General features: G+C 37.0%; 1 protein-coding gene across 1 annotated transcript; it reads right to left on the bottom strand.

Annotated features, from left to right (window-relative positions):
* Window positions 1–7,916: 7,916 nt before the first annotated feature.
* On the bottom strand, window positions 7,917–13,539 carry srr (serine racemase). The gene is made up of 7 exons (XM_056260400.1): window positions 13,404–13,539; window positions 10,579–10,791; window positions 10,312–10,493; window positions 10,092–10,222; window positions 8,630–8,778; window positions 8,309–8,398; window positions 7,917–8,231 (listed from the first exon to the last, which is right to left on the bottom strand). The coding sequence occupies exons 2-7, from the start codon at window positions 10,754–10,756 to the stop codon at window positions 7,990–7,992; spliced, it is 972 nt and encodes a 323-aa protein (XP_056116375.1). The 5' UTR covers window positions 10,757–10,791; window positions 13,404–13,539; the 3' UTR covers window positions 7,917–7,989.
* Window positions 13,540–13,807: the final 268 nt, after the last annotated feature.

Here is a 13,807-nt window from a genome sequence, read left to right as displayed (position 1 = left end):
TATATACACGTTAATTATTATTATCCGAAGTTAATCAAAGTTATCACCGATCACCAATCATTATTTCACTCCAAGACATCGCGTGTGGAGACGCCCAGTGGAGTTACTACGTCACAACTCCAGTCTATTTTAGCCGGCATTTTAGCGTCTGCTACTGATTCACGGCCATTTGAATGTAGAAATACTCAGAAATACAACTTTGAGCTTATTTTTCTCAAGATATGTCCTCTAACATCAGAAAAATGCCACAAGAACATGTTAACACCTAGAAAAACATTATTTTCATCGGAGTGGGTCTTTAAGGATTTGTTTACTGTGTGTGATTCATTTAATGGAAAGCTCAAGTCACTGCTAGTTGTCTGGCTGTTAATTCTAAATAAACGTAGAGCAAGTAGCAGTGTCTGCTCGTTTATTCAAACTAAGTTGTCCTATAACAGACGAACGTCGCAACGCTATGTTTTTTTTTGTTTTGAAAACCAAATCTTTTGTATGTGAAAGAGCCATGCGTTAAAAGTCAGATGGCACAAAATATGAACAAAATAAATAAAAAAAATTGAATATTGAATTGCATAGCATCATATTTTTCTCCATTGCATCGTATTACATTGAATCGCATCGCGTTGAGTTGAAATCAAATCGCACCGCATCGTAATAATAGTGAATCGCATTGCATTGCATCGGTAGCTGCTTATATGTAGCCTATCTTTAATGTATCGTATCGTTGGCTATGCATCGACATGCGTATCGCATCGGCCTCAGTTATGGAGATGCACATCCCTAATACCTACATAGGAAAAGTAACTACATTTACATACTGTGAATCGTTTTTTTAAATCGAGAATCGTTTTTGCATCGAAAATCGCTATTGAATCGAATCTTGAGCCTAAAAATCGGAATCGTGACATTTTCTGAATCGTACACCCCTAATATAAACACACCTGTTTGCTTGGAACACCCCTTTAATTGTAAATTTATTAAATCACATGTAAGGTTTATAAATAGTAGCTAAAGGAGAGTAAACTGATACCCCCTTTATTTTCTCTACCTTATGCCGTCCGAAAGGGTATGTGATTTTCTTTCTTCAGATGAACACATTTTAGAAAAAATAAACTAGACTTTTAGAAAAATTATCCATCTCTTGTGTTTGTGTTAAATACTGCAAGTGAATAGACACCAAAATGCGGAAGGTCGAAAAAGTCCAAGAGCATTGTAAAGCTCACATGATAAATGCAGAAAACATCTTGTGTGAACAACACAGCAGGCTGTACTGTATGAAGTTTCTGGTGCATGCACTTGCATTATATTGGCTAACAATAATGGATAATTTTTCAAAAAATCTTTGTGGAAAGAAAGTCATATACATCTGGAATGGCACGGGAAAAAAGAGATATTTTTTTTATTTTGGAGTGCACTGTGCCTTTAAAATTGACTACGGTTTTAGATACTGCAATGGATACTTACTAGTGATGGACTTGTTTCTCTGTTGGTGCCTGTTCTGCTCCGTAAACATTGTTCCAATGCTTGATCTAAAAAAAAAAAAAGTTAAAAAGTGCGTTAATAGATTATTGATCTGGGTGACATAGGACCATTTTGAATGTGTTCCTTAAATAAATTATACAGGTTATGTGTTATATAAATCTGGAGAACCCTTACTAAAATTAACAATGTTTTGTGACACTAACCAAATGGTAATAAAATATTGTAATCAATCCACCATAAAAAAACATGGTTTCTACACCTTTACTATAATAAAAACCATGGTTAATTTAGCAAATGTCCTTAAAAGAACAGCTCATCCAAACAAAAAGAAAAGTTCTCTCATTATTTAGCCTACTCACCCTCATGTTGAAACTGTATGAGTTTCTTATGTAGAACCATAATTAAGATATCTTGAGAAATGCCTTATTTGTTTTTGTTTTTCTCATACAGTTGTTTTATTCCCAACATTCTTGTGTTTCACAAAAGTAAGTTAGACATTTATTTTTGGGTCAGCTAGGCCTGTATAAACTCAAGAAGATAGAAGATAAAACATTGTCTGGAGGGTTTGAACCAGTGTGCCTTTGAGCAGAGTGTCCATGTTCTGCCTCTATTTCACGTGTATTTTATGACAATACTCACCATCTGAAGATCGTGTGGCTGGATAATATTTAACGTTACTCCCAAAATGCCTGGATCATGAAGGAAACACACACAGCAATATTAGCTATTTGTTTTTACATAGGCTACTAACAGAGACATTTGCAAAAGCTTGCAAAATTGACTCACCAGCTCCAAGACAATAACGTTAGGCCTAACTTTAACGTTAAATCCGCGATCAACAATTTAAAAGCCTAGTTTGCAGATTCTTCTAGACTCGAGTAAAGGAGTGTGGTTCGAGTTCTTCTGTCTAAAGAGACAATGTTCTCAGTTCACTCATTGTAAAGCTCCAATGCTGAGTTTTATTTTATTTTTTTATCATAAACTAAGTTAGCTGACAATACACATGCTAGCTCAGCACATAATTAGCCTAATACATTGGAATACCGTACTAATATCAATATTTCTCTAATCGCGTTTAGATTCTCCATTTAATACACTATATTTTGATGTATTAGAATTTGTATAAAATAAAAAGTTATTTACGTTACCTTCCGTAGATTGCAATATGTCCATTATTCGTTGTCCATATTCCTTGTTTGTTCTTCATTTACATCCCGCAACTCGCTCAAAATAAACATTTAGCAGTCCGATGTAAAATAATCCATGTTTTAAACAATGTAAAAGCCACAAAACCGAAGTAGGTCCCGAGCAGCAGCACACACACCCACTCACTTCAACTGACGTATTCAAACTTGACTGGTAAAGGCGCGCATAGTTGTCATTGGCCAGATTCCTGGATGACAGTCAGAATAACCAATCATGCTCAAAACAACTCGGAGAGACAGCCAATAGTGTGAAAACATTGCAATAACAGGACAATATGAAATGTTTTAAATGAAAGAATAGGAAAAAAATATACACGTGCTATTTAGTTGTATTTGTAGGCTGGCTGTTATATTTAATCAATTGTTTAAATGTGTTTTCATTGCAGTGTATGATTAAAAATGAAAGATAAAAAATGAAAGATAAAAAATGAAAGATTAAACAGTAACTTGTATACCATATATAATAACATTTATTTATCACTGTTCTGATAAACAGCAATTTAATAGAGCAAACAGTATAATTAAACAGAGCAAACACTGCATATCCATTCATATACAATTCTGTATGACGTATGTGAAAAACTAATGGATTGGTATCATGGTGGTGACATTAGAGTTACATTCATGTGACCCATAATGACCCTTTTGCACTTTCACAAATTCTTGACCTTTCCTTTAGAAACACTCTAATGCCTAATAAATGTCAACATGCTTTGTGGTACTGTTACACAACATGTTGGTTTAGGGTTAATCCCTCTGTCCAACGCAACACTTGCTAACATTGGTATAATTAAGTTACAACATAATACCCTGGGTTTCACAGGCAAGGCTTAAAGGAGAACTCCGGTGCAAAATGAACCTCGGGTCGGGTGTAATAACACATTGGTACAGACTAAATCGTTCCCTGAGATTTGTTTTCATGATAATCGAATATAAAGAGTTTTATCTCTAAAAACAGTTTAGCTTATAACGCTAGTATATTGGCATAGAGTAAGCAAAAAGAGATCGCTAGTTAATACCACTAACAAGGCTCAAATTAGCCCCACACTAACACGGCAGCATAATGAGGGTCCTTACATGCAAACTGAAGCATTGAGAACTTTGTAAGTGTATAGACAGTTTAATAAGAAGATACTTTACACAGACAGTACAGTTAGCGCATACAGACAGGAGCCATCTTGGAAAACAGTCTCGACCAATCGAACCACGAGGGTGAGCGAACAGTACGTGTAGATATTGAAGATAAGATAAATTATATTTATTTTTTTATTTTCTCTGTTGCGTTAAGTGCTTCTCTTACGCGCTCAGTGCTTTCTTCCGGAAACAACGGACCATATGAGATTCCAAGTCACAGTTCAGCTCACGTATCACCGTGTTCGTGGTTTGACTGATCGAGACTGTTTTCCAAGATGGCTCCTGTCTGTATGCGCTAACTGTACTGTCTGTGTAAAGTATCTTCTTATTAAACTGTCTATACACTTACAAAGTTCTCAATGCTTCGGTTTGCATGTAAGGACCCTCATTATGCTGCCGTGTAAGTGTGGGGCTAATTTGAGCCTTGTTGGTGGTATTAACTAGCGATCTCTTTTTGCTTACGCTATGCCCAATATACTAGCGTTATAAGCTAAACTGTTTTTAGAGATAAAACTCTTTACATTCGATTATCATGAAAACAAATCTCAGGGAACGATTTAGTCTGTACCAATGTGTTATTACACCCGAGGTTCATTTTGCGCCGGAGTTCTCCTTTAAGCCTGTAGTCCAGACTAAAATGCACGTTTGAGCTGTATTACCTGAAAGCAACTTGTAGGCTATACTGACATATCTTATGTCAGTGCCATTGTTTTGTCTCAAGATGCACACCAGTAATGTTTTTTTCTTCTAAGGTACATTTTTAAAAGCTATAATTGAATGCCCAAATTTAACTAAGGCCTAATCCTGGCTTTATATCTAAACCCTGTCTGTGAAACCGGGGGTTAGAAATTAAGGGGTTAACCCTAACCTTAACCCTTGTCTACAGACTTTTATTTAACAGCATGGATACTCCAAGGTGTTGACTGCAGTGGTTAGGTCTTTAGCATTTATAAAGGACAAAGATCTTCTCACTGTGACAGTCTGTAATGTATTTTAGCAATGATTGTTTGTAAGGATTGTCCCTAAAATAGAGCTATTGATGCATTCAAGACATGTCATAAAGATCGTATTTACGAATTGAACACACATGAACGCAACCACAATGATGAACATAGGAAGTTATTTACTGTAAAATTAGGATATTTTTTTTACAGTGCAGTATGAACATCTGTTCTGAACTAGTTCTGGCTGTCAGTGGACGTTTAGATAATGGCCAGATTGGACATCTTTTATTTACGTAATTTATTGACTGTTTCTGGATGTCAACGGACGTCCAGATTATAGTCAGTATGAACGTCTTTTCTCAACTAGTTCTGGCTGTCAGTGGACGTTTAGATAATGGCCAGATTGGACATCTTTATTCACGTCATTTATGGACCATTTCTGGATGTCAACGGACGTCCAGATTATAGTCAGTATGAACGTCTTTTCTCAACTAGTTCTGGCTGTCAGTGGACGTTTAGATAATGGCCAGATTGGACATCTTTATTCACGTCATTTATGGACTATTTCTGGATGTCAACGGACGTCCAGATTATAGTCAGTATGAACGTCTTTTCTCAACTAGTTCTGGCTGTCAGTGGACGTTTAGATAATGGCCAGATTGGACATCTTTATTCACGTCATTTATGGACCATTTCTGGATGTCAACGGACGTCCAGATTATAGTCAGTATGAACGTCTTTTCTCAACTAGTTCTGGCTGTCAGTGGACGTTTAGATAATGGCCAGATTGGACATCTTTATTCACGTCATTTATGGACCATTTCTGGATGTCAACGGACGTCCAGATTATAGTCAGTATGAACGTCTTTTCTCAACTAGTTCTGGCTGTCAGTGGACGTTAAGATAATGGCCAGATTGGATATCTTTATTCACGTCATTTATGGACTATTTCTGGATGTCAACGGACGTCCAGATTATAGTCAGTATGAACGTCTTTTCTCAACTAGTTCTGGCTGTCAGTGGACGTTTAGATTATGGCCAGATTGGACATATTTTTTTAAGTCATTCATCGACTAATTCTGGATGTCACCGGACGTCCAGATTATAGCCAGTATGAACGTCTTTTCTCAACTAGTTCTGGCTGTCAGTGGACGTTTAGATTATAGCCAGATTGGACATAATTTCTCATTGTCATTAATCAACTAATTCTGGATGTCAATGGACGTTCAGATTATGGCCTGGACGGACGGACGTGATATCAACCTGTTTTGTATGTCCACAGACGTCGCTTGCTCAGTGGGAAGTGTATGATTTATGTATTTAGCAAATACTTTTATCTAAAGTGACTTACACAAGCAATTCATCACAGAGACGACATTTTATTTATACCTTGATATATCAACTGTACATTTAACAGGAATCGAGTCCTTTATAATAGCATATGTATATATCATATGCATGTTTGCTTTAAATGAAAAAGCCAAATTTTCACTTTCCATCAAGGTGTTTTCTGATAAAACATTACTTATTTCATACCTCCAGAATGTGAAATATGCAAAAAGATGCCATAGTCGTGTTTATTAATAATGTTACAAATGTTAAAAAGAGATTAGACAACACAATTTGCATATTAGGCAAGTTAGCAAATTACAATGAAAAAAAAAAACCTAATAATTAAAAATAGAAAAGAAACTAGAGGAGAAGTGATTTAAAACCTAAAATTGTATGCTATTGCTTTGAAAATAATAGATTTGTTTTATGATGACCACTGCAGTTATTAATATTAGGGCTGCAACGATTAGTCGATGTTGTCGACAACGTCGACAATAAAAATTTGTCGACAAATATCTTTGTTGTCGAGTAGTCGTTTGATCTCACGTGACCTAATGTAAGGGCCTGCAATATCGCGATTTGACCGCTACGGCGCTGCAGCGCTAGAGTGTAGTGCAGCCCTTACAAATGCTATTGCGGTAGAAGAGAAAACAGCGCGAATTATGACAGTGCAAACGAATCCGAACTAGCAAGGTTTAGGTTTGGGAAAGTTTCACAAAACTTCAAATCAAGAATGCTGTCGTGTGCAATTTTCACGGGAGCACAACATGCATGTTGGAGTGCAAGAGGAAACATCCCGGCAAAAGAGGAGCCGGTGAGAAGTTAGTGTTCTCCAGCTGGAGCTTAGCCTACTAACCAGCGGTAAATCTCTCTTTATTAGAGAATGCAATACTACTACTAATAATAGTAATAATATTATCAATAGTAATATAATTACAGTAATGTGATGACTTATTTTGTATAGAATAAAGCTTGATCGAGCTTAGGAGTCAGGGCTGTTTTTTATTATTGTAACACTATTAGTATATTAGGTATTATTATAGTCTTATCACTTGCCTGTATTTTGTTCAATAATCATGAAGACTTACAAAACGAGATGTTATATCCTTCCTATGATATAGGAAGAATATCATGGCAGTTACTTTTTCATACTATAAATTAAAAGGGAATGAGAACGTCTCTGTCAGCTCAATTGTCATGTAAAAAAAGATTGTAATTTTATAATTATAATAATTGTTTGCAGATTAATATTTTACCATTCTTTGTGTCCTGAAGTAAATGTCCCTTTTTCTGTTTCAGTTCTAAGAAAAGCAGTGGGCCTATTAAACAATGCTTAGAGAGCATTTGTGTGTGATTTGAGTTGGACCGAAATCTGAAAACTTAAAGAGAATGACCTGTTTAGTTGGCTCAAAGTTCATTAAAACAACTATTTCAAAAGCTGAAGTGATTTTCTTTTTTTATATTATAGTTAGAATATGTATAACTCAATGTTTTAACTAATTGGAAAAGCTGAATAATCGTTCCAAACTTACTGATTAGTCTGCGAAATAATCGACGATTAGTCGATTAATCGTTCTAATAATCGTTAGATTAATCGATTATCAAAATAATCGTTTGTTGCAGCCCTAATTAATATCAATAATTGGTTATTGTACAATTTTAGTGTTTTGCACTTTTAAATTATTATTCATGTATTTAATCATAAAACAAGCGATTGTGGCTAGAAGAAAATTCATCGACTCAACACATTTTTCTCACTCATGTCCTGAAATATTTTATTACTTTTCTGGAGACATTTTGTATAACTGCTTTTTTTAAAATACAATGATTTTCTGGAGCCCACTGTGAAAAAGAGTTTAGCACAAATGACATGATGAGTAAATAATGACTTGAGCTTAGTCCGGGAAGTTGCTAAGCTCGTCTTTGCCAATGTTTCCTCCGCTGAGAATGACCACCACACTCTTGTCCCTGATGTCTGGTATTTTGTCATTGGTGACGGCAGCGAACGCCGCAGTACCTGAAGGTTCAACAACGAGACCAGCCTTATAAAGCGTGGAAACGGCAGATTTGATCTCCTCGTCGGTCACCAGCACGATGTCCTCCACGTGCTTCTGACAAAGCTCATACGGCAAGGTACCTGAGGTTAAGGTATCTTAAATAATGTAAAGTTATAAGAAAGTACACTACCGTAAAGTTTCATTATAAGTTTCATACCTGCAAATGGTGGCGCTAGCCCTGAAGCGATGCTTTTAGCATCCATGCCAATAGGCTTCTTCTCAATGAAGCTCTTGTACATTGTACACGCTGTTGAAAATCAAGAAGGTTTAACAATGTGCACTTGGAACAACTCCGATAAGAAGGTCACGGGTTGCTATCATGTAATTACGGTAATTACAGCATGGCGTGAACACAGCATAAGCTCATTGTTTTGTTTGTTTGTGGAGCTCTACAATTCTACTACAGCCTCACTAGATGGCATCATTTCTTGAGCACGACTCTCAAAAATCACTTTAAAAACCGAATTGGCATTTTTACCTCCTTCTGGTTCCACTCCATAGATCTTTGTGTTCTCACAACCAGTTAGTTTGACGGCAGCTGCCACACCAGCAAGTAACCCTCCTCCACCACAGCACACCACCACCACATCTGGACAGGGCACAACCTCCAGGATCTCAAAACCTAAGCTATCGTTGGAAAAGACACTAGCATGAGTGAACCAATTATAATACATTCCATTATTGATGCATGGGTTCAATTCGTCATGATGGGGAGTTTGGGGTTATTTGATGCAAAATTAAAATTCCATCATCATTTACCAACTCTGATGACTTTTCAAAGCTGTATGACATTATTTTCTAGTTTTTGCAACCCAAAAGTAGATTGTGGACAGGTTCACACAGCTCTTTTCCATACAAGTTTCATTAATACTGATTAAACTTGGACTACATTTATGATACCTTTAATGTTCTTTTTGAAGCTTGGCAGTCACAGATTACTGTTGGGGGTATAATGAATTACAAGTAGAATGAGTTACATAATCAGATTACGTTTTTCAAGTAACGAGTAAAGTAACACATTACTTTTTTAATTTACAAAATATCTGAATTACTTTTTCAAATAAGTAACGCAAGTTACTTGGTTTTCCCATTTATTGACTGGCATCTCTCCAGTCTCCATCTTGAGAGAATCGTGAGTAAGGGCAGAGGCGCTGTGTGTGTGTGTGTGTGTGTGTGTGTGTGAACATGATGCTTATTGTAGTTCTCTAGACTAAATGTGAGCATGAATTTACTCATTACACTTGCACAAAAACAGATTCAGTAAAATAATTAAATGTTAAATAACCCAAATATACTTATAAATACATAACACAAATGTATTTAATCTTAAGCAATGTCTTTGCAGCTGACCTTCGATGATCCAATTCAACTCTACCAATAAGCAAAAATGACTTTAGATAAACCACATTTGTTGTTGTAAAAGTGCTGAAATTTCTTCTTTTGTGTCCTATTCTTCTGCAATGCAGAATGCGGCACAGATGAAAGGTTTGTTTGAGCTGCGCGCTCTACCATACAACCGTGAATTTGCATGTACTTCAGCCTGAGGCTTATTCAAACGACTTTTAGTGTGTGAAAGTGCCTTTACATTTGCCAAGAATACAACTGTTGTTATTAAAAAAACAAACAGGCAAGCCCAGTCAAGCTGGGAAAAAGTAACGCAAAAGTAACATTGCACATTACTTACCATAAAAAGTATCACAATTAGTTACTTTTTAGGGAGTAACGTAATTTGTAACTCATTACTTTTAGAAGTAACTTTCCCCAACACTGGTCACAGTCACCATTCAGTTTCTCTATAGAGGAAAAAGCATTGAACATTCCTCAAAATACCTCCTGTTGTGTAAAACTAAAGAAAGTCATGCAGGTTTGGGACGACATGAGGGTGAGTAAATAAAGACAGGATTCGACCTATTTCTTTAAATCCCAGACATGTATTCAACCTGGCATGTCCAGCGATAAGGTCCGGATCATCATAGGAATGTAGGAAAGTCATGCCGTCCTCTTGAACACATCGGTTAACAACATCCATGAGACGAGTAGTTGGCGCTCTTTCAACCTCAACTCCCAAACTCTACAAATGTTTGACACGTTTTGTTTCGTTAAAGATTCAATAAAGAAAAGAAGTGCATCTGCAAAGTGTATAAATGAAGAGTGGAATACTTGTATCAGCAGAGATCTGGAGATGGGGGCGGTTTCTGGCATCACCACTTTGCCTTTGGATCCATAATGCTTACATGCATACGCAAAAGACTTCCCATAATTCCCAGCAGACATGGTCACAAAATTATCCCCTTTGAGTCTCCTGGCAAACTGGTTTGCAACACCTCTTATTTTAAAAGAACCTGCGGGACGAGGAAAGACAAGTTTAAAAACTTTGTATGCTATACTGTATGCTACCATAACCAAATCAAACGGACACAAACCAACCCGTCCTCTGCATGTTCTCCAGTTTGATGTGAATTTCGCCGGATGTTTTGAGCGGCAGAGTGGTTTGGCACCATGGGATCATTGGTGTGTTGATCACATCCAGCGGGCTGAATCTCACCGTCCCACAGGCCTCTCTGAGCATCTCTACTGTAATGCTGTCTGCTGACACTTCTCCCATAGCTCTTCGGCGATCAGTCAAACCTTCCTAGATTGCTAATGGATAAATAACGTACAAAATCATTAATATATATATTTTTATTATTTATATTTATTTTGTATAATTCATACAAACTTTATTATTATTCAAAATAATTATTGTATATCTTATGATTATTGTTGTTGTATTTTATTAACAAATCCGATCGGGCACCTCATTTTGGGGATCCCCCATCTCATACACCACTGAAAGATATTTAAATGACCTATGTACATATGTTCAAGAAAATTAAGTATAATAACGATAATGTTATCAATAACTTGCTATATCCATGTTAAATGTATAAAAATGTATTAGGAAGTTAAAGCAGCACTAAGTAGGAATTCCGTTTTTGTCAAACAGCGACCCCTAGAGTCGCTGTGGAGCACTTGTACTGTCGTAAATAGCACTCACACAGAGATGGCTCGCACTCACGGCCGGATCCCCTCCCCCTGTACACCGGTACCGGTTCAGAAGGATGGACGCTGTAACGAGTGGAAATAAGGTATGGCCCATTTAAGAGCTGCGCGCGCCCTGTTTAACTGTCGGCAGTCTGTATTGTATGTGCGCCTCGAACACCACATGTATATGGCGCCGGGTTATTTCTGTTTGATGCTCATTTTATCAGAATTTTATCAGATCTGTTTTTTGCCATAAAGCAATTCGTTACCTCGCGAGACCTGATATCACACGATACTTCCCAACACTGAGGCCGGCGGCCCGCCGGCCCAAAGTTGCAAGGGTGGTTTTGCGGGTCACAGGCACCAGGGGGGTGCGAGATGACCACCATTCAACACGAAATCAGTAATATAAACATTGCAATGACTCCAAAGCTGTTCGGTTAAGGTAAAAAAGTTACTTAGTTCACCTTTAAAGAAATCCTGCTACAAATTGGTCCAATGCCACGTTTTGGCAATGACCTATTGGATTTGACCAATTCGCGTTTTCAACACATGACAATAAAATAGGCTATACAAACTTTGATGCACTTCTGTTATTTGTGAAGCCGTTTTCTGAAACTGCATGGCATAGTTAAAGGACAACTCCGGTGCAAAATGAACCTCGGGTGTAATGACACATTGGTACAGACTAAATCGTTCCCTGAGATTTGTTTTCATGATAATCGAATGTAAAGAGTTTTATCTCTAAAAACAGTTAAGCTTATAACGCTAGTATATTGGGCATCGAGTAAACAAAAAGAGATCGCTAGTTAATACCATTAACAAGGCTCAAATTAGCCCCACACTAACACGGCAGCATAATGAGTGTCCTTACATGCAAACCGAAGCATTGAGAACTTTGTAAGTGTATAGACAGTTTAATAAGAAGATACTTTACACAGACAGTACAGTTAGCGCATACAGACAGCAGCCATCTTGGAAAACAGCCTCGATCAGTCAAACCACGAACACGGTGATACGTGAGCTGAACTGTGACTTGGAATCTCATATGGTCCGTTGTTTCCGGAAGAAAGCACTGAGCGCATAAGAGAAGCACTGAACGCAACAGAGAAAATAAAAAAATAAATATAATTTATCTTATCTTCAATATCTACACGTACTGTTCGCTCACCTTCGTGGTTCGATTGATCGAGGCTGCTTTCCAAGATGGCTGCTGTCTGTATGCGCTAACTGTACTGTCTGTGTAAAGTATCTTCTTATTAAACTGTCTATACACTTACAAAGTTCTCAATGCTTCGGTTTGCATGTAAGGACACTCATTATGCTGCCGTGTTATGGGGCTAATTTGAGCCTTGTTAATGGTATTAACTAGCGATCTCTTTTTGCTTACTCGATGCCCAATATACTAGCGTTATAAGCTTAACTGTTTTTAGAGATAAAACTCTTTATATTCGATTATCATGAAAACAAATCTCAGGGAACGATTTAGTCTGTACCAATGTGTTATTACACCCGAGGTTCATTTTACGCCGGAGTTGTCCTTTAAGGCTTAATTTGGTTGTTGGAATAATGTAAATAGGTCGCATGCCTACGCATCTTTTAAAGTCCCCCTGTGGTGATAATTAAATTTTTAATGTTGTTTAAATGTCTGTGTGGTGTTTTTAATATGCTTTTATACAAACCATGTGCAAATTCATAAGTCAACACCGATTGCTGAGTATTTTCTCTTTAAAACTGCAGTGCTAATTTTTTTTCTAAATGTCATAATCATTTGTTAACAGACAAAGAGCATTTCATTACTTCAAAGAGCTCATTGTTTCTGCATTAAGTTACTACATTGTTTAAATTAATAATTTTTTCGCTGACTGTGATTTTGTATAGGCCTAAGTACATCTCTGAAATACAACTTAGACAGTTACCTCAGATAACAGATCTCCCTAAATTGTAATGTGGACTCATGCATTTTCTGTAAAGCTTTGAAATGATTTGTATTGTGAAAAGCGCTATACAATATGCAAATTTAATTTAATTTAAAGACAGTCTCAAAAACGCGGCTTGAAATCCCTGGTGTTTCTGACGTCACAAACTACCACTGGTAACATGGTTTGTGTAACATAGGCCTAAGCAACACACTATTAGCTGTTTGATAACATAGTCAAGCAAAAGGCTAATCATATTAATTACCATTTGTCCGACGTTGCAAAGACATACCATTGTGCAGAGCTTACCTCAGTAAGTTGGCCGAGTGAATCTGTGAGCTGGCATGAGTGAGTGGAGGCGGGGCTAATTAACATATTCATAGGTCCCGTCCGTGTACACTAAATAAAGCAAGGAGGCTGAATCCAGCTTCTTATTCGCAGCTTCTTATTGACGCTATCCGTTCCACCTTAAAAGACGTGAACTTCCGCGTTTGTTAGCTCACTCTTAACTTAGGGACCGTGCGGTTTTTCTCTTGTTTCACGTTTTTTAAGGGATTGATTGTGTTGCTTTTGTGTCTATTTTCAGAATAAAAGAATAATACACTATTTTTAAATGCAAATAACACTGATGTATCAGCAAAAATTGACTGTTAACATATAAAGGCACATTACAGTATTCTTTAATTGTTGTATGTCATCAGCTCAATTTAGGG

Source organism: Rhinichthys klamathensis, unplaced genomic scaffold, assembly GCF_029890125.1.
Source record: "Rhinichthys klamathensis goyatoka isolate OS25496 unplaced genomic scaffold, OSU_Roscu_1.1 h1tg000176l_1, whole genome shotgun sequence".
NCBI classification, from domain to species: Eukaryota; Metazoa; Chordata; class Actinopteri; order Cypriniformes; family Leuciscidae; genus Rhinichthys; species Rhinichthys klamathensis.
This window is presented reverse-complemented; position numbering and strand designations above follow the sequence as displayed.